The sequence below is a fragment of the Oncorhynchus keta genome, chromosome 18 (assembly GCF_023373465.1).
Source record: "Oncorhynchus keta strain PuntledgeMale-10-30-2019 chromosome 18, Oket_V2, whole genome shotgun sequence".
NCBI lineage: Eukaryota > Metazoa > Chordata > Actinopteri > Salmoniformes > Salmonidae > Oncorhynchus > Oncorhynchus keta.
Genome location: NC_068438.1, coordinates 27,944,010 through 27,969,821, shown reverse-complemented (window position 1 = coordinate 27,969,821; position 25,812 = coordinate 27,944,010). Strand labels below are relative to the sequence as shown.

Below are 25,812 nucleotides of genomic sequence, written 5' to 3'. Positions count from 1 at the left end.
GTAGGATGACAGGCTCCTGGAAGGCTGCTGTAGGATGACAGGCTCCTGGAGTGCTCTAGATTACATCTGAAGGTGCATAAGGTGGAGCGGGAGATCCATTTAATTTCCCACATTTGACAGGCCATCATATCCTTAAAGCAGCTAAATAATTAATATTTACTCATTGATGAGGAGGAGTAGAAACCATTGAAATAAGCAATCACAGAGAATCCCTTTGGGCTTCACTGCCCTGTGTTTTCAGAAGGGACTCTTATCAAAACCTACAGCATGTTACAGCGCTACGCTTCACTGCTTTAAACAGGGGATATTATCTTTCCTGTGTGACACAAAATGTACCTGGTATGTATGTGCTCTGTGTGTGTTGTTCCAGGCTCCTATTCTGAGGATGGGACGTCCGTCACACAGAGGGGACAGTCTGAGAATGGTGGCCCCAGCCTGTACCCCACCAAATGGGACACAGACAGAGAGGTCCCCCTGGTGACAACCGCCCCGACCCTGAATGTCCCCAACCACCACCCTCTCTACAAGGGCTTCCTCTTACAGGAGTCCCTCCAAGGACAGGGGCATTTCTTTGAGGACAGTGGGGGTGTGGAGACCCACCCCGCTATGCCACCCTCAGGTCCCCACTTTGCCAGGGACCCCTCCTCCACTCACACGGTGCCACACAAGGACGCGCTAATTTTCTCCGATATTGCCTCAACCACTACCACTGTGGCAACAGCCACGTCACCGTTGGCAACAAAGGGCAGCGTTGCTCCAGAGGGGCGTGTCCCTGTGAATCAGAGAGTAGCGTTGACCAATGGCAGGGGAGGGAGGACAGAGGAGGAAGCTGATGCCATGGATACCCTGACCACTCCTGTCATGCACACCTCCGCTCCCTCTCCCCTCTCAAACACCCCCAACCTTGCTGCTCCTATGGGTGATAGGTACTCTGAGGTCCCCACCGCATCCACCATGACTCCCCCAGCCTTGACCACTTTGGTGGAGAAGGTTGCAGGGAAGTCAGAAGAACACAACATGAGCCACGCCAGTGATGGGATAGAGATTGGGACATCAGCAGTATCTGGTGCTGTGGATGAGGAGACCACTATAACCACAACCACCATCATCACCACCATGCACCACCCAGGTAATGTAACACAGACAGGCTACACACTTGTAATGATCACCTACTCTTACCCAGAGACATACAGATACAATATCCTGCAATACACCTAACACCAGTTTTCGTGATTCTGTCTTCATTGTGAAGGTATAATGAACAGCAAGCTCAGATTGTCATTATGCAGTCCTAGAGATAATCCTGGGCCTTGGTGGGTTGTAAAGTGCCTGTGTTTCACCATCTCCAACAGAGCAGCCCCGTGTCTGTTTGTCTGAGACACCAGTGTGCTCGCTCTCTCAATCCTCTTTGTTTGCAGCTCACATATCTAAACAACCAATGGGCTTAAATGAATTATAACATCAGTATTCCTCCTCCTCTCAGATTGCAAACATGAGATACGGAGACACATTTGTGTTATGGTGGGAGAGAAGAAGGAGAACTTTCAGCCTGGTCTCATAGACTAGACATAACATAGTAAATGTAAATACAGGACACTCAAATTATTATGTTAGGTTTGGTATGGTTACATAAGACAGAAGGTTGCTTAAGGCAAAAAAACAACAAAAAAAACAAGAGGGTGATTGGTTGGGACGGATGGGTTGACATTTGAACGTCTAGCAACCCAAAGGTTGTGTGTTCGAATCTCATCACTGACAACTTTAGCATTTTAACTAATTATCAACTTTGCAACTACTTACTACTTTTTATCTCCTTTGTTAGCTAACCCTTGCCCTTCCCCTAACCCTAACCCTTGGCCTAGCAAACGTTAGCCACCTAGCTAACATTAGCGTTAGCCACCTAGCTAACATTAGCGTTAGCCACCTAGCCACATAGCTAACATTATCCACACCACATCACCACACACCACACACACCACACCACACACCACCACCACACACCACACCACCACACACACACCAAACACTACACCACCACCACACCAAACTCACACACCATACACCACACACACACGTTTATATTTATTTATTTTATTGAACCTTTATTTAATTAGACAAGTCAGTTAAGAACAAACTCTTATTCACAATGAAGACCTACCAAAAGGCAAATGGCCTCCTGCGGGGACGGGGGCTGGGATTAAAAATAAAAAAGTTAATAGAAATATAGGACAAAACATACATTACGACAAGAGAGACAACACTACACAAAGAGAGACCTAAGACAACAACATAGCAAGGGATCAACACATGACAACACAGCATGGTAGCAACACAACATGACAACAACATGGTAGCAACACAACATGGTAGCAGCACAAAACGTGGTACAAACGTTTTTGGACACAGACAACAGCACAAAGGGAAAGAAGGTAGAGACAACAATACATCACACGAAGCAGCCACAACTGTCAGTAACAGTGTCCATGATTGAGTCTTTGAATGAAGAGATTGAGATAAAACTGTCTAGTTTGAGTGTTTGTGCAGCTCGTTCTGGTCGCTAGCTGCAGCGAACTGAAAGGACGAGCGACCCAGGGATGTGTGTGCTTTGGGGACCTTTAACAGAATGTGACTGGCAGAAGGGGTGTTGTATGCGGAGGATGAGGGCTGCATATGAAGCACACACTCAAGCACACAGTAGCGTCCTGTGTCATCCCTCTCTCTGGAGGAAACTCAAAGATAGAAATAAAACAAGGCAGTCGAACAGAAAGACCTCAAGGCAACCAGAAAACCGTCTGTGGTCATTCCCTCCACCTGATCTGTCCCTCGAGCACACAATCAAAGAGGAGAGCGAGACGGCCCCACACTATTAAAGTGGGGGGTGCTGGTGTGAGTGAGAGAGAGAATGGGACCAGGGAGGGTCCTTTTGGAGTGAGGGGGTGTCTTACTTACTTGGGCCCATCGCTCCTTTAGAGCATAGACCATCGACAAAACCTATCCAACGCACTCTGCTCTGGGCAGTCTTCTCCAGATCGTTCCCCCATGCCGGGTTAGTTAGGGGGTGTAACTGGTCCTCAATGTTTTGCTCTCTGTATTTTTTGTCCTTGCAGCTCCCTGCATCTTCAACTTGACATCACCAGAGGGCTACATAGAGACGCCCCAGCCGTCCAGCTCTCATTACTACTCCTCTGTGGACTGCACCTACACCGTCACAGTCTACACGGGTTATGGAGTAGAGATACAGGTCAGACCACCACTATTGTTGCCAGAAGCGTATTCATTGTGTCCATCAAAAGCAGTGATTGTCTATAAAAAGATGGTAGATTAAACATGGAAACACACAAGACTGGCACATCCTGTCGAGAAATTACATTAGATATCCAAATGCAACATCCAAAATGGGCAATTGGCTCGTTGGCAATAGCACACTAGTTATTCAAAATGATGATGGCCACTCAGTCACCAAGGTCTTTACTGTCATTCTGCAGCGACTGACCTTTGGAAGCTGACACAGTGATTTGAACAGGGAATCTGCCTCCACCTGAACCGCCTCATTCACATGACTAACTATCCAGCTAAACTTCCTGCTCTCATAAAATATACAATAGCCATTAACCCTCTGACCGTCCAGATGTTTGGCCTAATATATTTTGGATGAAAATGGATATGTACCACAAGTCATTCTCAATGATGCATCCCAGCTGCTTCCTGTTTTCAGCGAAAGAGGAGAAAATGAGGAGGAGGGTGGAGAGAGGTGAACATTCCTCCTCTCCTCTGTTCCTCCTCTCATTGCCTGTCTGTGCTTTCTACCACCCGGGACAGCAGCACATGTATATATCCATCTTCTCTCTCATTGCCTTTAATTATTCTAAGTGATTTAGATTTAGAGCTTCCTCTCTTCATCAATTACTTATGGATTATGTTGGTCTACGGGACTCTTTTAATGCCATCCTGCTAAAATGTCTCCACAGAAGCTCTTAACTTGATTAAAGAGACCTTACCCTCGGGGTTGATTGACTAAATAGTATGGGATTTAGACAATGGTTGGACCACGCCTTTACACCCTCTATACTCCTCTACACCTAGTCTACACCCCTCTACACCCCTGTACCTCCCGCTACACCCTTCTACACCCATCTACACCATACAGCCCCTCGACACCACACTATAGCTCACCACACTGAATCTACATCATCCTATACCCTTCTACATGCAATCTACACCCCTCTACACCCCTATACAGCCCTCTACAGTCTTTTACAGCCCTCTACAATCCTGTACAGCCCTCTACACCTCTCTCCACCCTGTCTACACCCCTCTAAACCCATCTACATGCCTCTAAACCATTCTACACCACTCTACACCCCTCTACACACCTCTACACCCCTCTACACCCCTCTACACCCCTCTACACCCCTCTAGACACCTCTACACCCGTATACACACCTTTACACACCTCTACACCCCTCTACAGCCATCTACACACCTCTACACACCTCTACACACCTCTACACCCCTCTACAACCCTCTACACACCTCTACAGCCCTCTACACCCCTCTACACCCCTCTACACACCTCTACACCCATCTACACAACTCTACACACCTCTACACCCATCTACACCCTCTACACACCTCTACAGCCCCTACACCCTCTACACACATCTACACACCTCTACACCCATCTACACAACTCTACACACCTCTACACACCTCTACAGCCCTCTACAGCCCTCTACACACCTCTCCACACCTCTCCACACCTCTACAGCCCTCTACACACCTCTACACACCTCTACACACCTCTACACCCCTCTACACCCCTCCACACCCTCTACAGCCCTCTACAGACCTCTACACCCCTTACACCCCCAGCGCTCTACACCTCTCTACAGCATCTACACCTAGTATACACACCTCTACACACCTCTACACACCTCTACACCCTCTACACCCTCTACACCCTTAACACCCTCTACAGCCCTCTACACACCTCTACACACCTCTACACACCTCTACACACCTCTACACACCTCTACACACCTCTACACACCTCTACACACCTCTACACACCTCTACACACCTCTACAGCCCTCTACACACCTCTACAGCCCTCTACACACCTCTACAGCCCTCTACACACCTCTACACACCTCTACAGCCCTACAGCCCTCTACAGCCCTCTACAGCCCCTACACACCTCTACACCCCTCTACACACCTCTACACCCTCTACACACCTCTACACACCTCTACAGCCCTCTACACTCCTTACACCCCCAGCGCTACACCTCTCTACAGCGTTTACACCTAGTATACACCCCTCTACACCCCTCTACACCCTCCACACCATCTACAGCCCTCTACACACCTCTACACCCTCTACACACCTCTACACACCTTACACCCCTGTACACACCTCTACACCCCTCTACACCCCTACACACCTTTTACACCCCTCTACACACCTCTACACACCTTTACACCCCTCTACACACCTCTACACCCCTCTACACCCCTACACACCTCTACACCAGTCTACACACCTTTACACACCTCTACACACCTCTACAGCTGTTTACACACTCTACACAACTCTACACACCTCTACACCCATCTACACCCTCTACACACCTCTACAGCCCTCTACACCCTCTACACACATCTACACACCTCTACACCCATCTACACAACTCTACACACCTCTACACACCTCTACACACCTCTACAGCCCCTACAACCCTCTATACACCTCTCCAGCCCTCTACACCCCTCTACACCCCTCTACACACATTTACACCCCTCTACACACCTCTACACCCCTCTACACCCCTCTACACACCTCTACACCCCTCTACACCCCTCTACAACCCTACACACCTCTCCAGCTCCTCTACACCCCTCTACACACCTCTACACCCTCTACACACATTTACACCCCTACACACATTTACACCCTCTACACACCTCTACACACCTCTACAGCCCTCTACACCCTCTACATACAGCCCTTTACACCCTCTACACACCTCTACACCTCTACACCCTCTACAGCCCTCTACACACCTCTACACACCTCTACACACCTCTACAGCCCTCTACAGCCCTCTACACACCTCTACAGCCCTCTACAGCCCTCTACACACCTCTACACACCTCTACACACCTCTACACCCTCTTACACCCTCCACACCCCTCTACAGCCCTCTACAGACCCTACACCCTTACACCCCCAGCGCTTACACCTTCTACAGCGTCTACACCTAGTATACACACCTCTACACCCCTACACACCTCTACACACCTCTACAGCCCTCTACACCCTCTACATACAGCCTCCTCTACACCCTCTACACACCTCTACACCCTCTACACCCTCTACAGCCCCCTACACACCTCTACACACCTCTACAGCCCTCTACAGCCCTCTACACACCTCTACAGCCCCTCCTACAGCCCTACACACCTCTACACACCCTACACACCTCTACACCCTCTTACACCCTCCACACCCTCTACAGCCCTCCTCTACAGACCTCTACACTTTACACCCCCAGCTCTACACCTCTCTACAGCGTCTACACCTAGTATACACACCTCTACACACCTCTACACACCTCTACACACCTCTACACACCTCTACAGCCCTCTACAGCCATCTACACCCTCTACACCCTCTACAGCCCTCTACACACCTCTACACACCTCTACACACCTCTACACACCTCTACACCCTCAACAACCTCTACACACCTCTACACACCTCTACAGCCCCTACACCCCTCTACACACCTCTACAGCCCTCTACACACCTCTACACCCCTACACACCTCTACACCCTCTACACACCTCTACACACCTCTACAGCCCTCTACACCCCTTACACCCCCAGCGCTCTACACCTCTCTACAGCGTCTACACCTAGTATACACACCTCTACACCCCTCTACACCCCCCCACACCCTCTACAGCCCTCTACACACCTTTACACCCCTGTACACACTCTCTACACCCCCTCTACACCCCTCTACACACCTTTACACCCTCTACACACCTCTACACACCTCTACACCCTCTACACCCTCTACACGCCTCTACACACCTCTACACACCTCTACAACCCTCTACACACATCTACACCCCTACACCCTCTACACACTCTACACCAGTCTACACACCTTTACACACCTCTACACACCTCTACAGCTGTTTACACACCTCTACACAACTCTACACACCTCTACACCCATCTACACCATCTACACACCTCTACAGCCCTCTACACCCTCTACAGCTGTCTACACACCTCTACACACCTCTACACCCATCTACACACCTCTACACACCTCTACACACCTCTACAGCCCTCTACAACTTTCTACACACCTCTACACACCTCTACACCCTCTACACACCATTACACCCTCTACACACTCTACACCCTCTACACCCTCTACATACATTTACACTTCTACACACCTCTACAGCCTCTACACACCTCTACAGCCCTCTACACACCTCTACACACCTCTACAGCCCTCTACAACACTCTACACCCCTCTACAACCCTCTACACACCTCTACACCCCTTACACCCCCAGCGCTCTACACCTCTCTACAGCGTCTACACCTAGTATACACACCTCTACACACCTCTACACACCTCTACAGCCCTCTACACCCTCTACATACAGCCCTCTACACCCTCTACACACCTCTACACCCTCTACACCCTCTACAGCCCTCTACACACCTCTACACACCTCTACAGCCCTCTACAGCCCTCTACACACCTCTCCACACCTCTCCACACCTCTACAGCCCTCTACACACCTCTACACACCTCTACACACCTCTACACCCCTTTACACCCCTCCACACCCTACAGCCCTCTACAGACCTCTACACCCTTTACACCCCTAGCGCTCTACACCTCTCTACAGCATCTACACCTAGTATACACACCTCTACACACCTCTACACACCTCTACACACCTCTACACACCTCTACACACCCTACAGCCCTCTACAGCCATCTACACCCCCTACACCCTCTACAGCCCTCTACACACCTCTACACACCTCTACACACCTCTACACCTCTACACACCTCTACACACCTCTACACACCTCTACACACCTCTACACACCTCTACACACCTCTACAGCCCTCTACACACCTCTACAGCCCTCTACACACCTCTACAGCCCTCTACACACCTCTACACACCTCTACACCCCTCTACACCCCTCTACAGCCCCTCTACAGCCCTCTACACACCTCTACACCCCTCTACACACCTCTACACACCTCTACACACCTCTACAGCCCTCTACACCCCTTACACCCCCAGCGCTCTACACCTCTCTACAGCGTCTTCACCTAGTATACACACCTCTACACCCCTCTACACCCCTCCACACCATCTACAGCCCTCTACACACTTACACCCTCTACACACCTACACACCTTTACACCCTGTACACACTCTACACCCCTCTACACACCTTTACACCCCCTCTACACACCTTACACACCTCTACACACCTCTACACCCCTACACACCTCTACACACATATACACCCTCTACACACCTCTACACCCCCTCTACACCCTCTACACACCACTACACTAGTCTACACACCTTTACACACCTCTACACACCTCTACAGCTGTTTACACACTCCTACACAACTCTACACACCTCTACACCCATCTACACCCTCTACACACCTCTACAGCCCTCTACACCCCTCTACAGCCGTCTACACACCTCTACACACCTCTACACCCATCTACACACCCTACACACCTCTACACCCCTCTACACACCTCTACACACCTCTACACCCCTCTACACCCCTCTACACCCCTCTACACACCTCTACACCCCTCTACACACCTCTACACCCCTCTACACCCCTACACCCCTCTACATACATTTACACTTTCTACATACCTCTACACACCTCTACACCCCTACACCCCTCTACACCCTCTACACACATCTACACCCGTCTACACACCTTACACTCCCTCTACACACCTCTACAGCCGTCTACACACCTCTACACAAATCTACACACCTCTACACACCTCTACACACCTCTACACCCATCTACACCCTCTACACACCTCTACACACCTCTACACACCCTACAGCCCTCTACACACCTCTACAGCCCTCTACACACCTCTACAGCCCCTACACACCTCTACACACCTCTACAGCCCTCTACAGCCCTACAGCCCTCTACAGCCCTCTACACACCTCTACACCCTCTACACACCTCTCTACACCCCCTCTACACACCTCTACACACTCTACACTTTCTACACACCTCTACACACCTCTACAGCCCTCTACACTCCTTACACCCCCCAGCGCTCTACACCTCTCTACAGCGTCTACACCTAGTATACACACCTCTACACCCCTCTACACCCTCCACACCATCTACAGCCCTCTACACACCTCTACACCCTCTACACACCTCTACACACCTTTACACCCCTGTACACACTCTACACCTCTACACCCCTCTACACACCTTTACACCCCTACACACCTCTACACACCTCTACACCCTCTACACCCTCTACACACCTCTACACACCTCTACACCCTCTACACACCTCTACACCCCCTACACCCTCTACACACCTCTACACCAGTCTACACACCTTTACACACCTCTACACACCCTCTACAGCTGTTTACACACCTCTACACAACTCTACACACCTCTACACCCATCTACACCCTACACACCTCTACAGCCCTCTACACCCTCTACACACATCTACACACCTCTACACCCATCTACACAACTCTACACACCTCTACACACCTCTACACACTCTACAGCCCCCTACAACCCTCTATACACCTCTCCAGCCCTCTACACCCTCTACACACCTCTACACCCCCTCTACACACATTTACACCCCCTACACACCTCTACACCCCTCTACACCCCTCTACACACCTCTACACCCCTACACCCTCTACAACCCTACACACCTCTCCAGCCCTCTACACCCCTCTACACACCTCTACACCCCTCTACACATATTTACACCCCCTCTGCACACATTTACACCCCTCTACACACCTCTACACACCCCTACAGCCCTCTACACCCTCTACATACAGCCCTTTACACCCTCTACACACCTCTACACCCTCTACACCCTCTACAGCCCTCTACACACCTCTACACACCTCTACAGCCCTCTCTACAGCCCTCTACACACCTCTACAGCTCCTCTACAGCCCTCTACACACCTCTACACACCTCTACACACCTCTACACCCCTCTTACACCCCCTCCACACCCTCTACAGCCCTCTACAGACCTCTACACCCCTTACACCCCCAGCTCTACACCTCTCTACAGCGCTACACCTAGTATACACACTCTACACCCCCTCTACACACCTCTACACACCTCTACAGCCCTCTACACCCTCTACATACAGCCCTCTACACCCTCTACACACCTCTACACCCTCTACACCCTCTACAGCCCTCTACACACCTCTACACACCTCTACACCCATCTACACCCCTCTACAGCCCTCTACAGCCCCTACAGCCCTCTACACACCTCTACACACCTCTACACACCTCTACACCCCTCTACACACCTCTACACCCCTTACACCCCCAGCGCTCTACACCTCTCTACAGCGTCTACACCTAGTATACACACCTCTACACACCTCTACACACCTCTACACACCTCTACACACCTCTACAGCCATCTACACCCTCTACACCCTCTACAGCCCTCTACACACCTCTACACACCTCTACAGCCCTCTACACACCCTCTACACACCTCTACACCCATCTACACCCATCTACACCCTCTACAGCCCTCTACAACCCTCTACACACCTCTACAGCCCTCTACACACCTCTACACCCCCTCTACACACTCTACACCCTCTACACACCTCTACACACCTCTACAGCCCTCTACACCCCTTACACCCCAGCGCTCTACACCTCTCTACAGCGTCTACACCCTAGTATACACACCTCTACACCCCTCTACACCCTCCCACACCATCTACAGCCCTCTACACACTCTACACCCTCTACACACCTCTACACACTTTACACCCTGTACACACCTCTACACCCTCTACACCCTCTACACACCTTTTACACCCCTACACACCTCTACACACCTCTACACCCTCTACACCCCTCTACACACCTCTACACACCTCTACACCCCTCTACACACATCTACACCCCTCTACACCCCTCTACACACTCTACACCAGTCTACACACCTTTACACACCTCTACACACCTCTACAGCTGTTTACACACCTCTACACAACTCTACACACCTCTACACCCATCTACACCATCTACACACCTCTACAGCCCTCTACACCCTCTACAGCTGTCTACACACCTCTACACACCTCTACACCCATCTACACACCTCTACACACCTCTACACACCTCTACAGCCCTCTACAAACTCCTCTACACACCTCTACACACCTCTACACCCCTCTACACACCATTACACCCTCTACACACCTCTACACCCTCTACACCCTCTACATACATTTACACCCCCTCTACACACCTCTACAGCCTCTACACCTCTACAGCCCTCTACACACCTCTACACACCTCTACAGCTCCTACAACCCTCTACACCTCTCTACAACCCCTACACACCTCTACACCCCTTACACCCCCAGCGCTTACACCTCTCTACAGCGTCTACACCTAGTATACACACCTCTACACACCTCTACACACCTCTACACACCTCTACAGCCCTCTTACACCCCTCTACATACAGCTCTCTACACTCTACACACCTCTACACACCTCTACACCCTCTACACCCTCTACACACCTCTACACACCTCTACAGCCCTACAGCCCTCTACACACCTCTACAGCCCTACAGCCCTACACACCTCTACACACCTCTACACACCTCTACACCCTCTTACACCCTCTCCACACTCTACAGCCTCTACAGACCTCTACACCCTTACACCCCCTAGCGCTCTACACCCTCTCTACAGCATCTACACCTAGTATACACACTCTACACACCTCTACACACCTCTACACACCCTACACACCTCTACACACCTCTACAGCCCTACAGCCATCTACACCCTCTACACCCTCTACAGCCCTCTACACACACTCTACACACCTCTACACACCTCTACACTCTACACACCTCTACACCCTCTACACACTCTACACCCTCAACAACCTCTACACACCTGTACACACCTCTACACACCTCTACACACCTCTACAGCCCTCTACACACCTCTACAGCCCTCTACACACCTCTACAGCCCTCTACACACTCTCTAAACACCTCTACAGCCCCTACAGCCCTCTACAGCCCTCTACAGCCCTCTACACACCTCTACACCCCTACACACCTCTACACACCTCTACAGCCCCTACACCCTTACACCCTAGCGCTCTACACCTCTCTACAGCGTTTACACTTAGTATACACACCTCTACACCCCTCTACACCCCTCCACACCATCTACAGCTCCTACACACTCTACACCCCTCTACACACCTCTACACACCTTTACACCCCTGTACACACTTCTACACCCCCTCTACACACCTTTACACCCCTCTACACACTCTACACACCTCTACACACCTCTACACACTCCTACACCCCTCTACACCCCTCTACACACCTCTACACACTCTACACCCCTCTACACACCTCTACACCCCTCTACACCCCTACACACCTCTACACCAGTCTACACACCTTTACACACCTCTACACACCTCTACAGCCGTTTATACACCTCTACACAACTCTACACACCTCTACACCCATCTACACCCTCTACACACCTCTACAGCCCTCTACACTTCTACAGCCGTCTACACACCTCTACACACCTCTACACCCATCTACACACCTCTACACACCTCTACACACCTCTACAGCCCCTACAATCCTCTACACACCTCTACACACCTCTACAGCCCCTACACCCCTCTACACCCCTCTACACACCTCTACACCCCTCTACACACCTTTACACCCCCTCTACACCCTCTACACCCTCTACATACATTTACACCCCTCTACATACCTCTACACACCTCTACACCCTCTACACCCTCTACACCCCTCTACACACATCTACACCCGTCTACACACCTTTACACCCCTCTACACACTCTACAGCCGTCTACACACCTCTACACAAATCTACACCTCTACACACCTCTACACACCTCTACACCCATCTACACCCTCTACACACCTCTACACACTCTACACACCTCTACAGCCCTACTACTACACACATCTACACACCTCTACACCCATCTACACAACTCTACACACCTCTACACACCTCTACACACCTCTACAGCCCTACAACCCCTCTACACACCTCTCCAGCCCCTACACCCCTCTACACACCTCTACACCCCTCTACACACATTTACACCCCTCTACACCCCCTACACACCTCTACACCCCCTCTACACCCCCTCTACAACCCTCTACACACCTCTCCAGCCCCTCTACACCCTCTACACACCTCTACACCCTCTACACACATTTACACCCTCTACACACCTCTACACACCTCTACAGCCCTCTACACCCTCTACATACAGCCCTACACCCTCTACACACCTCTACACCCTCTACACCCTCTACAGCCCTCTACAGCCCTCTACACACCTCTACAGCCCTCTATAGCCCTCTACACACCTCTACAGCCCTCTACAGCCTCTACACACCTCTACACACCTCTACACACCTCTACACCCCTCTTACACCCTCCACACCCTCTACAGCCCTCTACAGACCTCTACACCCTTACACCCCCAGCGCTCTACACCTCTCTACAGCGTCTACACCTAGTATACACACCTCTACACCCTCTACACACCTACACACCTCTACAGCCCTCTACACCCCTCTACATACAGCCCTCTACACCCTACACACACCTCTACAGCCTCTACACCCTCTACAGCCCTCTACACACCTCTACACACCTCTACAGCCCTCTACAACCCTCTACACCTCTCTACAACCCTCTACACACTCTACACCCCTTACACCCCCCAGCGCTCTACACCTCTCTACAGCGTTTACACCTAGTATACACACCTCTACACACCTCTACACACCTCTACACACCTCTACAGCCCTCTACACCCTCTACATACAGCCCTCTCCTACACCTCTACACACCTCTACACACCTCTACACCCTCTACACCCTCTACACACTCTACACACCTCTACAGCCCTCTAGCCCTCTACACACCTCTACAGCCCTCTACAGCCCTCTACACACCTCTACACACCTCTACACCCCTCTTACACCTCCACACCCTCTACAGCCCTCTACAGACCTCTACACTCCCTTACACCCCTAGCGCTCTACACCTCTACAGCATCTACACCTAGTATACACACCTCTACACACCTCTACACACCTCTACACACCTCTACACACCCTACACCCTCTACACCCTCTACAGCCCTCTACACACCTCTACACACCTCTACACACCTCTACACCCTCTACACACCTCTACACCCTCTACACACCTCTACACCCCTCCACAACCTCTACACACCTCTACACACCTCTACACACCTCTACACACCTCTACAGCCCTCTACACACCTCTACAGCCCTCTACACACCTCTACAGCCCTACACACCTCTAAACACCTCTACAGCCCTCTACAGCCCTCTACAGCCCTCTACAGCCCTCTCACACCTCTACACCCCTCTACACACCTCTACACACCTCTACAGCCCCTCTACACCCCTTACACCCTGCGCTCACCTCTACAGCGTCTACACCTAGTATACACACCTCTACACCCTCTACACCCCTCCTCCACACCATCTACAGCCCTCTACACACCTCTACACCCCTACACACCCACACCTTTTACACCCCTGTACACACCTCTACACCCCTCTACACACCTTTACACCCCCTCTACACACCTCTACACACCTCTACACACCTCTACACCCCCTACACCCCCTCTACACACCTCCTACACACCTCTACACCCCTCTACACACCTCTACACCCCTCTACACCCTCTACACACCTCTACACCAGTCTACACACCTTTACACACCTCTACACACCTCTACAGCTGTTTACACACCTCTACACAACTCTACACACCTCTACACCCATCTACACCCTCTACACACCTCTACAGCCCTCTACACCCTCTAGCAGCCGTCTACACACCTCTACACACCTCTACACCCATCTACACACCTCTACACACCTCTACACACACCTCTACAGCCCCTACAGCCCTCTAAATCCTCTACAGCCCTCTACAGCCCTCTACACCCCTCTACACCCTCTACACACCTCTACACCCCTACACACCTTTACACCCCTCTACACCCTACACCTCTACATACATTTACACCTCTACATACCTCTACACACCTCTACACCCCTCTACACCCCCTCTACACCCTCTACACACATCTACACCCTACACACCTTTACACCCTCTACACACCTACAGCCGTCTACACACCTCTACACCCATCTACACCCTCTACACACCTCTACACACCTCTACACACCTCTACAGCCCTCTACAACCCTCTACACACATCTACACACCTCTACACCTACCTCTACAGTCTCTCTACACACCTCTAACACCTCTACAGCCCTACAACCCTCTACACACCTCTCCAGCCCTCTACACCCCTACACACCTCTACACCCTCTACACACATTTACACTCTCACCCTCTACACACTACACCCTCTACACCCCTCTACAACCTCTACACACCTCTCCAGCCCTCTACACCCCTCTACACACCTCTACACCCCTCTACACACATTTACACCCTCTACACACCTCTACACACCTCTACAGCCCTCTACACCCTCTACATACAGCCTCTACACTCTCTACACACCTCTACACCCTCTACACCCTCTACAGCCCTCTACAGCTCTCTACACACCTCTACAGCCCTCTATAGCCCTCTACACACCTCTACAGCTCCCCTACAGCCCTCTACACACCTCTACACACTCTACACACCTCTACACCCCTCTTACACCCTCCACACCCTCTACAGCCCTCTACAGACCTCTACACCCTTACACCCCAGCGCTCTACACCTCTCTACAGTAGTCTACACCTAGTATACACACCTCTACACCCCTCTACACACCTCTACACACCTCAGCCCTCTACACCCTCTTACAGCACACCCTCTACACACCTCTACAGCTCTACACCCTCTACAGCCCTTCTACACACCTCTACACACCTCCAGCCTCTACAGCCCTCTACACTCTCTACAACCCACTCACACCTCTGCACCCTTACACCCCCAGCCTGCACCTCTGCAGCGTCTGCACCTGGTATACACACCTCTACACACCTCTGCACTCTGCAGTGCTACAGCTCTACACCCTGCTACATATCAGCCCCCCTCTACACTCCCTACACACCTCTACACCCTCTACACCCTCTACAGCCCTCTACCTACCTCTACACACCTCTACAGCCCTCTACAGCCCTCTACACACCTCTACAGCCCTCTACAGCCCTCTCTACACACCTCTACACACCTTTACACACCTCTACACCCCTCTTACACCCTCCACACCCTCTGCAGCCCTCCTACAGACCTCTGCACCCTTACACCCCCAGCGCTCTACACCTCTCTACAGCATCTACACCTAGTATACACACCTCTACACACCTCTACACACCTCTACACACCTCTACACACTCTACAGCCCTCTACAGCCATCTACACCCTCTACACCCTCTACAGCCCTCTACACCCTCTACACACTCTACACACCTCTACACCCTCTACACCTCTACACCCTCAACAACCTCTACACACCTCTACACACCTCTACACACCTCTACACACCTCTACAGCCTCTACACACTCTACAGCCCTCTACACACCTCTACAGCCCTCTACACACTCTCTACACACCTCTACAACCCTCTACAGCCCTCTACACACCTCTACAGCCCTCTACACACCTCTACACCCCTCTACACACCTCTACACCCCTCTACACACTCTACAACCTCTACAGCCCTCTACACCCTTTACACCCCCAGCACACCTCTCTACAGCGTCTACACCTAGTATACACACCTCTACACCCCCTCTACACCCCTCCACACCATCTACAGCACACACCTCTACACCCTCTACACACTCTACACACCTTTACACCCCTGTACACACCTCTACACCCCCTCTGCCCCTCTACACACCTTTACACCCCTCTACACCCCTCTACACACCTCTACACACCTCTACACACCCTACACCCTCTACACCCCTCTACACACCTCTACACACCTCTAACCCTCTACACACATCTACACCCCTCTACACCCCCTTCTACACCTCTACACCAGTCTACACACCTTTACACACCTCTACACACCTCTACAGCCGTTTACACACCTCTACACAACTCTACACACCTCTACAGCCCTCTACACCCATCTACAGCCGTCTACACACCTCTACACACCTCTACACCCATCTACACACTCTACACACCTCTACACACCTCTACAGCCTCTAATCCTCTACACACCTCTACACACCTCTACAGCCCTCTACACCCCTTTACACCCCTCTACACACCTCTACACCCCTCTACACACCTTTACACCCCTCTACACACCTCTACACCCCTCTACACCCCTCTACACACATTTACACCCCCTCTACACACCTCTACACCCCTCTACACCCCTCTACACCCCTCTACACCCTCTACACACCTCTACACCCCTCTACACACCTTTACACCCCTCTACACACCTCTACAGCCGTCTACACACCTCTACACAAATCTACACACCTCTACACACCCTCTACACACCTCTACACCCATCTACACCCTCTACACACCTCTACACACCTCTACACACCTCTACAGCCCTCTACAGCCCTCTACACACATCTACACACTCTACACCCATCTACACACCTCTACACACCTCTACACACCTCTACACACCTCTACAGCCCTCTACAACCCTCTTACACACCTCTACAGCCCTCTACACCCTCTACACACCTCTACACCCCTCTACACACATTTACACCCCTCTACACACCTCTACACCCCTCTACACCCCCTCTACACACCTCTACACACCTCTACACCCCTCTACACCCCTCTACACACCTCTACACCCGTCTACACACCTTTACACCCCTCTACACACCTCTACAGCCGTCTACACACCTCTACACAAATCTACACACCTCTACACACCTCTACACACCTCTACACCCCTCTACACACTCTACACCGTCTACACACCTTTACACCCCTCTACACACCTCTACAGCCGTCTACACCCTCTACACAACTCTACACCCTCTACACACCTCTACACACCTCTACACCCATCTACACCCTCTACACACCTCTACACACCTCTACACACCTCTACAGCCCTCTACACCCCTCTACACACCTCTACACACCTCTACACCCATCTACACACCTCTACACACCTCTACACACCTCTACAGCCCTCTACACCCCTCTACACACCTCTACACCCCTCTACACACCTCTACACACCTCTACACCCCTCTACACACCTTTACACCCCTCTACACACCTCTACAGCCCTCTACAACCCTCTACACACATCTACAGCCCTCTACACCCCTCTACAGCCGTCTACACACCTCTACACACCTCTACACCCATCTACACACCTCTACACACCTCTACACACCTCTACACACCTCTACAGCCCTCTACAACCCTCTACACACCTCTCCAGCCCTCTACACCCCTCTACACCCCTCTACACACCTCTACACCCCTCTACACACCTTTACACCCCTCTACACACCTCTACAGCCCTCTACACCCCTCTACACCCCTCTACACACCTCTACACCCCTCTACACACCTCTACCCCCTCTAAACTCCTCTACACCCAGTCTACACACCTCTACAGCGTCTAAGCCCCCGCTTTACCACAAACCCACACACCCCCATACAGCCTATTACACCCCCAGCCCTCTACACCCCTTTACACCCCTTCACAGCTTTCTAAACCCCCCCTACACCCCTGTACACCTTTCTACACCCCTGTACACCTCTCTACTCCCCCCTACACCCCTGTACACCTCTCTACACCCCTGTACACCTCTCTACTCCCCCTACACCCCTGTACAGCTCTCTACTCCCCCTACACCCCTGTACAGCTCTCAACTCCCCCTACACCCCTGTACACCTCTCTACTCCCCTGCACCCCTGTACACCTATCTACTCCCCTACACCCCTGTACACCTCTCTACTCCCCCTGCACCCCTGTACACCTCTCTACTCCTGCACCCCTGTACACCTCTCTACTCCCCTACACCCCTGTACACCTCTCTACCCCCTACACCCCTGTACACCTCTCTACTCCCCTGCACCCCTGTACACCTCTCTACTCCCCTACACCCCTGTACACTCTCTACTCCCCTGCACCCTGTACACCTCTCTACTCCCCTACACCCCTGTATACCTCTCTACTCCCCTTACACCTCTACTCCCCCTACACCCATGTACACCTCTCTCCCCCTACACCCCTGTACACCTCTACTTCCCTACACCCCTGTACACCTCTCTACTCCCCTACACCCCTGTACACCTCTACACAACTCTACAGCCCTCTAAACCACCCTACACCTCTCTACTTCCCTTACACCTCTACACCATCCTACACCTCTCTACCCCTACAGCCTTGTACACCTCTCTACACCACTCTACAGCCCTCTAAACCACGCTACACCTCCTCTACCCCCTACACCCCTGTGCACCTATCTACACCACTCTACAGCCCTCTAAACCACCATACACCTCTCAACACCCCTGTACACCTCTCTACTCCCCCTACACCTCTGTACACCTCTCTACACCACTCTACAGCCCTCTAAACCACCCTACACCTCTCTACTTCCTCCAAACACTCTATACACCACCCTACACCTCTCTGCTCCCCCTACAGCCTTGTACACCTCTCTACACCACTCTACAGCCCTCTAAACCACGCTACACCTCTCTACCCCTACACCCCTGTACACCTCTCTACACCACTCTACAGCTCCTAAACCATGCTACACCTCTCTACCCCCTTACACCCCTGTACACCTCTCTACACCACTCTACAGCTCTCTAAACCACCATACACCTCTCAACACCCCTGTACACCTCTACACCACTATACAGCCCTCTAAACCACCCTACACCTCTCTACACCCCCTACACCCCTGTACACCTCTCTACACCACTTTATAGCCCTCTAAACCACCATACACCTCTCAACACCCCTGTACACCTCTCTACACCACTATACAGCCCCTCTAAACCACCTTACACCTCTCTACCCCCTACACCCCTGTACACCTCTCTACTCCCCCTACACCCCTGTACACCTCTCTACACCCCTGTACACCTCTCTACTCCCCCTACACCCCTGTACAGCTCTCTACTCCCCCTACACCCCTGTACACCTCTACTCCCCTGCACCCCTGTACACCTCTCTACTCCCCTACACCCCTGTACACCTCTCTACTCCCCTACACCCTGTACACCTCTCTACTCCCTGCACCCCTGTACACCTCTCTACTCCCCTACACCCTGTACACCTCTCTGCTCCCCTGCACCCTGTACACCTCTCTACTCCCCTACACCCCTGTACACCTCTCTACTCCCCCTGCACCCCTGTACACCTCTCTACTCCCCTACACCCTGTACACCTCTCTACTCCCCTACACCCCTGTACACCTTCTCTACTCCCCCCTGCACCCTGTACACCTCTCTACTCCCCTACACCCCTGTACACCTCTCTACTCCCCCTACACCCCTGTACACCTCTCTACTCCCCCTGCACCCCTGTACACCTCTCTACTCCCCCAACACCCCTGTACACCTCTCTACTCCCCTACACCCCTGTACACCTCTCTACTCCCCTACACCCCTGTACACCTCTCTACTCCCCCTACACCCCTGTACACCTCTACTCCCCTGCACCCCTGTACACCTCTACTACCCCTACACCCCTGTACACCTCTCTACTCCCCCTGCACCCATGTACACCTCTCTACTCCCCCTACACCCCTGTACACCTCTCTACTCCCCCTACACCCCTGTACACCTCTCTACTCCCCCTACACCCCTGTACAACTCTCTACTACCCCTACACCCCTGTACACCTCTCTACACAACTCTACAGCCCTCTAAACCACCCTACACCTCTCTACTCCCCTTACACCTCTCTACACCATCCTACACCTCTCTACCCCCCTACAGCCTTGTACACCTCTCTACACCACTCTACAGCCCTCTAAACCACGCTACACCTCTCTACCCCCCCTACACCCCTGTGCACCTCTCTACACCACTCTACAGCCCTCTAAACCACCATACACCTCTCAACACCCCTGTACACCTCTCTACTCCCCCCTACACCTCTGTACACCTCTCTACACCACTCTACAGCCCTCTAAACCACCCTACACCTCTCTACTCCTCCAAACACCTCTATACACCACCCTACACCTCTCTACTCCCCCCTACAGCCTTGTACACCTCTCTACACCACTCTACAGCCCTCTAAACCACGCTACACCTCTCTACCCCCCCTACACCCCTGTACACCTCTCTACACCACTCTACAGCCCTCTAAACCATGCTACACCTCTCTACCCCCCCTACACCCCTGTACACCTCTCTACACCACTCTACAGCCCTCTAAACCACCATACACCTCTCAACACCCCTGTACACCTCTCTACACCACTATACAGCCCTCTAAACCACCCTACACCTCTCTACACCCCTACACCCCTGTACACCTCTCTACACCACTTTATAGCCCTCTAAACCACCATACACCTCTCAACACCCCTGTACACCTCTCTACACCACTATACAGCCCTCTAAACCACCTTACACCTCTCTACCCCCTACACCCCTGTACACCTCTCTACTCCCCCTACACCCCTGTACACCTCTCTACACCCCTGTACACCTCTCTACTCCCCCTACACCCCTGTACAGCTCTCTACTCCCCCTACACCCCTGTACACCTCTCTACTCCCCTGCACCCTGTACACCTCTCTACTCCCCCTACACCCCTGTACACCTCTCTACTCCCCCTACACCCCTGTACACCTCTCTACTCCCCTGCACCCCTGTACACCTCTCTACTCCCCTACACCCCTGTACACCTCTACTCCCCTGCACCCCTGTACACCTCTCTACTCCCCCTACACCCCTGTACACCTCTACTCTACTCCCCTGCACCCCTGTACACCTCTCTACTCCCCTACACCCCTGTACACCTCTACTCCCTACACCCCTGTACACCTCTCTACTCCCCTGCACCCCTGTACACCTCTCTACTCCCCCTACACCCCTGTACACCTCTCTACTCCCCCTACACCCCTGTACACCTCTCTACTCCCCTGCACCCCTGTACACCTCTCTACTCCCCCTGCACCCTGTACACCTCTCTACTCCCCCTACACCCCTGTACACCTCTCTACTCCCCCTACACCCCTGTACACCTCTCTACTCCCCCTACACCCCTGTACACCTCTCTACTCCCCTGCACCCCTGTACACCTCTCTACTCCCCCTACACCCCTGTACACCTCTCTACTCCCCCTGCACCCCTGTACACCTCTCTACTCCCCCTACACCCCTGTACACCTCTCTACTCCCCCTGCACCCCTGTACACCTCTCTACTCCCCCTACACCCCTGTACACCTCTCTACTCCCCCTACACCCCTGTACACCTCTCTACTCCCCCTACACCCCTGTACACCTCTCTACTCCCCTACACCCCTGTACACCTCTCTACTCCCCTACACCACTGTACACCTCTCTACTCCCCCTGCACCCCTGTACACCTCTCTACTCCCCTACACCCTGTACACCTCTCTACTCCCCCTGCACCCCTGTACACCTCTCTACTCCCCTACACCCTGTATACCTCTCTACTCCCCCTACACCTCTCTACTCCCCTACACCCCTGTACACCTCTCTACTCCCCTACACCCCTGTACACCTACCTCTCTACTCCCCTACACCCTGTACACCTCTCTACTCCCCCTACACCCCTGTACACCTCTCTACTCCCCTACACCCCTGTACACCTCTCTACACAACTCTACAGCCCTCTAAACCACCCTACACCTCTCTACACCCCATACACCCCTGTACACCTCTCTACACCACTCTATAGCCCTCTAAACCACCATACACCTCTCTACACCACTATACAGCCCTCTAAACCACCCTACACCTCTCTACCCCTACACCCCTGTACACCTCTCTACACCACTCTACAGCCCTCTAAACCACCATACACCTCTCAACACCCCTGTACACCTCTCTACACCACTATACAGCCCTCTAAACCACCCTACACCTCTCTACCCCCCTACACCCCTGTACACCTCTCTACACCACTCTACAGCCCTCTAAACCACCATACACCTCTCAACACCCCTGTACACCTCTCTACACCACTATACAGCCATCTAAACCACCCTACACCTCTCTACCCCCCTACACCCCTGTACACCTCTCTACACCACTCTACAGCCCTCTAAACCACCATACACCTCTCAACACCCCTGTACACCTCTCTACACCACTATACAGCCCTCTAAACCACCCTACACCTATCTACCCCCCTACACCCCTGTACACCTCTCTACACCACTATACAGCCCTCCAAACCACCCTACACCTCTCTAACCCCTACACCCCTGTACACTCTCTACACCACTCTACAGCCCTGTAAACCATGCTACACCTCTCTACCCCCCTACACCCCTGTACACCTCTCTACACAACTCTACAGCCTTCTAAACCACCCTACACCTCTCTACCCCCTACACCCCTGTACACCTCTCTCCACCACTCTACAGCCCTCTAAACCACCATACACCTCTCAACACCCCTGTACACCTCTCTACACCACTCTACAGCCCTGTAAACCACGCTACACCTCTCTACCCCCTACAGCCCTATACACCTCTCTACAGACCTCTCAACACCCCTATACACCTCTCTATACCACTATACAGCCCTCTAAACCACCCTACAACTCTCAACACCCCTACACCCTGTACACCTCTCTACACCACTCTACAGCCCTCTAAACCACCCTACACCTCTCAACACCCCTGTACACTCTCTACTCCCCCTACACCTCTGTACACCTCTCTACACCACTCTACAGCCCTCTAAACCACCCTACACCTCTCTACTCCCCCTACAGCCTTGTACACCTCTCTACACCACTCTACAGCCCTCTAAACCACGCTACACCTCTCTACCCCCTACACCCCTGTACACCTCTCTACACCACTCTACAGCCCTCTAAACCATGCTACACCTCTCTACCCCCTTACACCCCTGTACACCTCTCTACACCACTCTACAGCCCTCTAAACCACCATACACCTCTCAACACCCCTGTACACCTCTCTACACCACTATACAGCCCTCTAAACCACCCTACACCTCTCTACACCCCCTACACCCCTGTACACCTCTCTACACCACTCTATAGCCCTCTAAACCACCATACACCTCTCAACACCCCTGTACACCTCTCTACACCACTATACAGCCCTCTAAACCACCCTACACCTCTCTACCCCTACACCCCTGTACACCTCTCTACACCACTCTACAGCCCTCTAAACCACCATACACCTCTCAAAACCCCTGTACACCTTTCTACACCACTATACAGCCCTCTAAACCACCCTACACCTATCTACCCCCTACACCCCTGTACACCTCTCTACACCACTCTACAGCCCTCTAAACCACCATACACCTCTCAACACCCCTGTACACCTCTCTACACCACTATACAGCCATCTAAACCACCCTACACCTCTCTACCCCCTACACCCCTGTACACCTCTCTACACCACTCTACAGCCCTCTAAACCACCATACACCTCTCAAAACCCCTGTACACCTTTTCTACACCACTATACAGCCCTCTAAACCACCCTACACCTATCTACCCCCTACACCCCTGTACACCTCTACACCACTCTACAGCCCTCTAAACCACCCTACACCTCTCAACACCCCTGTACACCTCTCTACACCACTCTATACCTCTCTACACCCCCTACACCCTACCCAACCCAGTCTACACCCTCTAAACCATTCTACACCCCTTTAAACGCAGTCTACACCCATCTACACCTCTCTACCCCCTACTGCCTTGTACACCTCTCTACACCACTCTACAGCCCTCTAAACCACGCTACACCTCTCTACCCCCTACACCCCTGTGCACCTCTCTACACCACTCTACAGCCCTCTAAACCACCATACACCTCTCAACACCCCTGTACACCTCTCTACTCCCCCTACACCTCTGTACACCTCTCTACACCACTCTACAGCCCTCTAAACCACCCTACACCTCTCTACTCCCCCTACAGCCTTGTACACCTCTCTACACCACTCTACAGCCCTCTAAACCACGCTACACCTCTCTACCCCCTACACCCCTGTACACCTCTCTACACCACTCTACAGCCCTCTAAACCATGCTACACCTCTCTACCCCCTTACACCCTGTACACCTCTCTACACCACTCTACAGCCCTCTAAACCACCATACACCTCTCAACACCCCTGTACACCTCTCTACACCACTATACAGCCCTCTAAACCACCCTACACC

At 52.3% G+C, this 25,812-nt stretch overlaps 1 protein-coding gene across 1 annotated transcript in view; it reads left to right on the top strand.

The window, feature by feature from the left end:
• The window catches only part of LOC118370738 (seizure protein 6 homolog), a 193,194-nt gene that overhangs the window by 91,369 nt on the left and 76,013 nt on the right, over positions 1–25,812 (top strand). The window contains exons 2-3 of the mRNA XM_052468880.1: positions 371–1,129; positions 3,108–3,241. Coding sequence (XP_052324840.1) covers positions 371–1,129; positions 3,108–3,241 — 893 coding nt within the window. The remainder of the gene's footprint in view (positions 1–370; positions 1,130–3,107; positions 3,242–25,812) is intronic.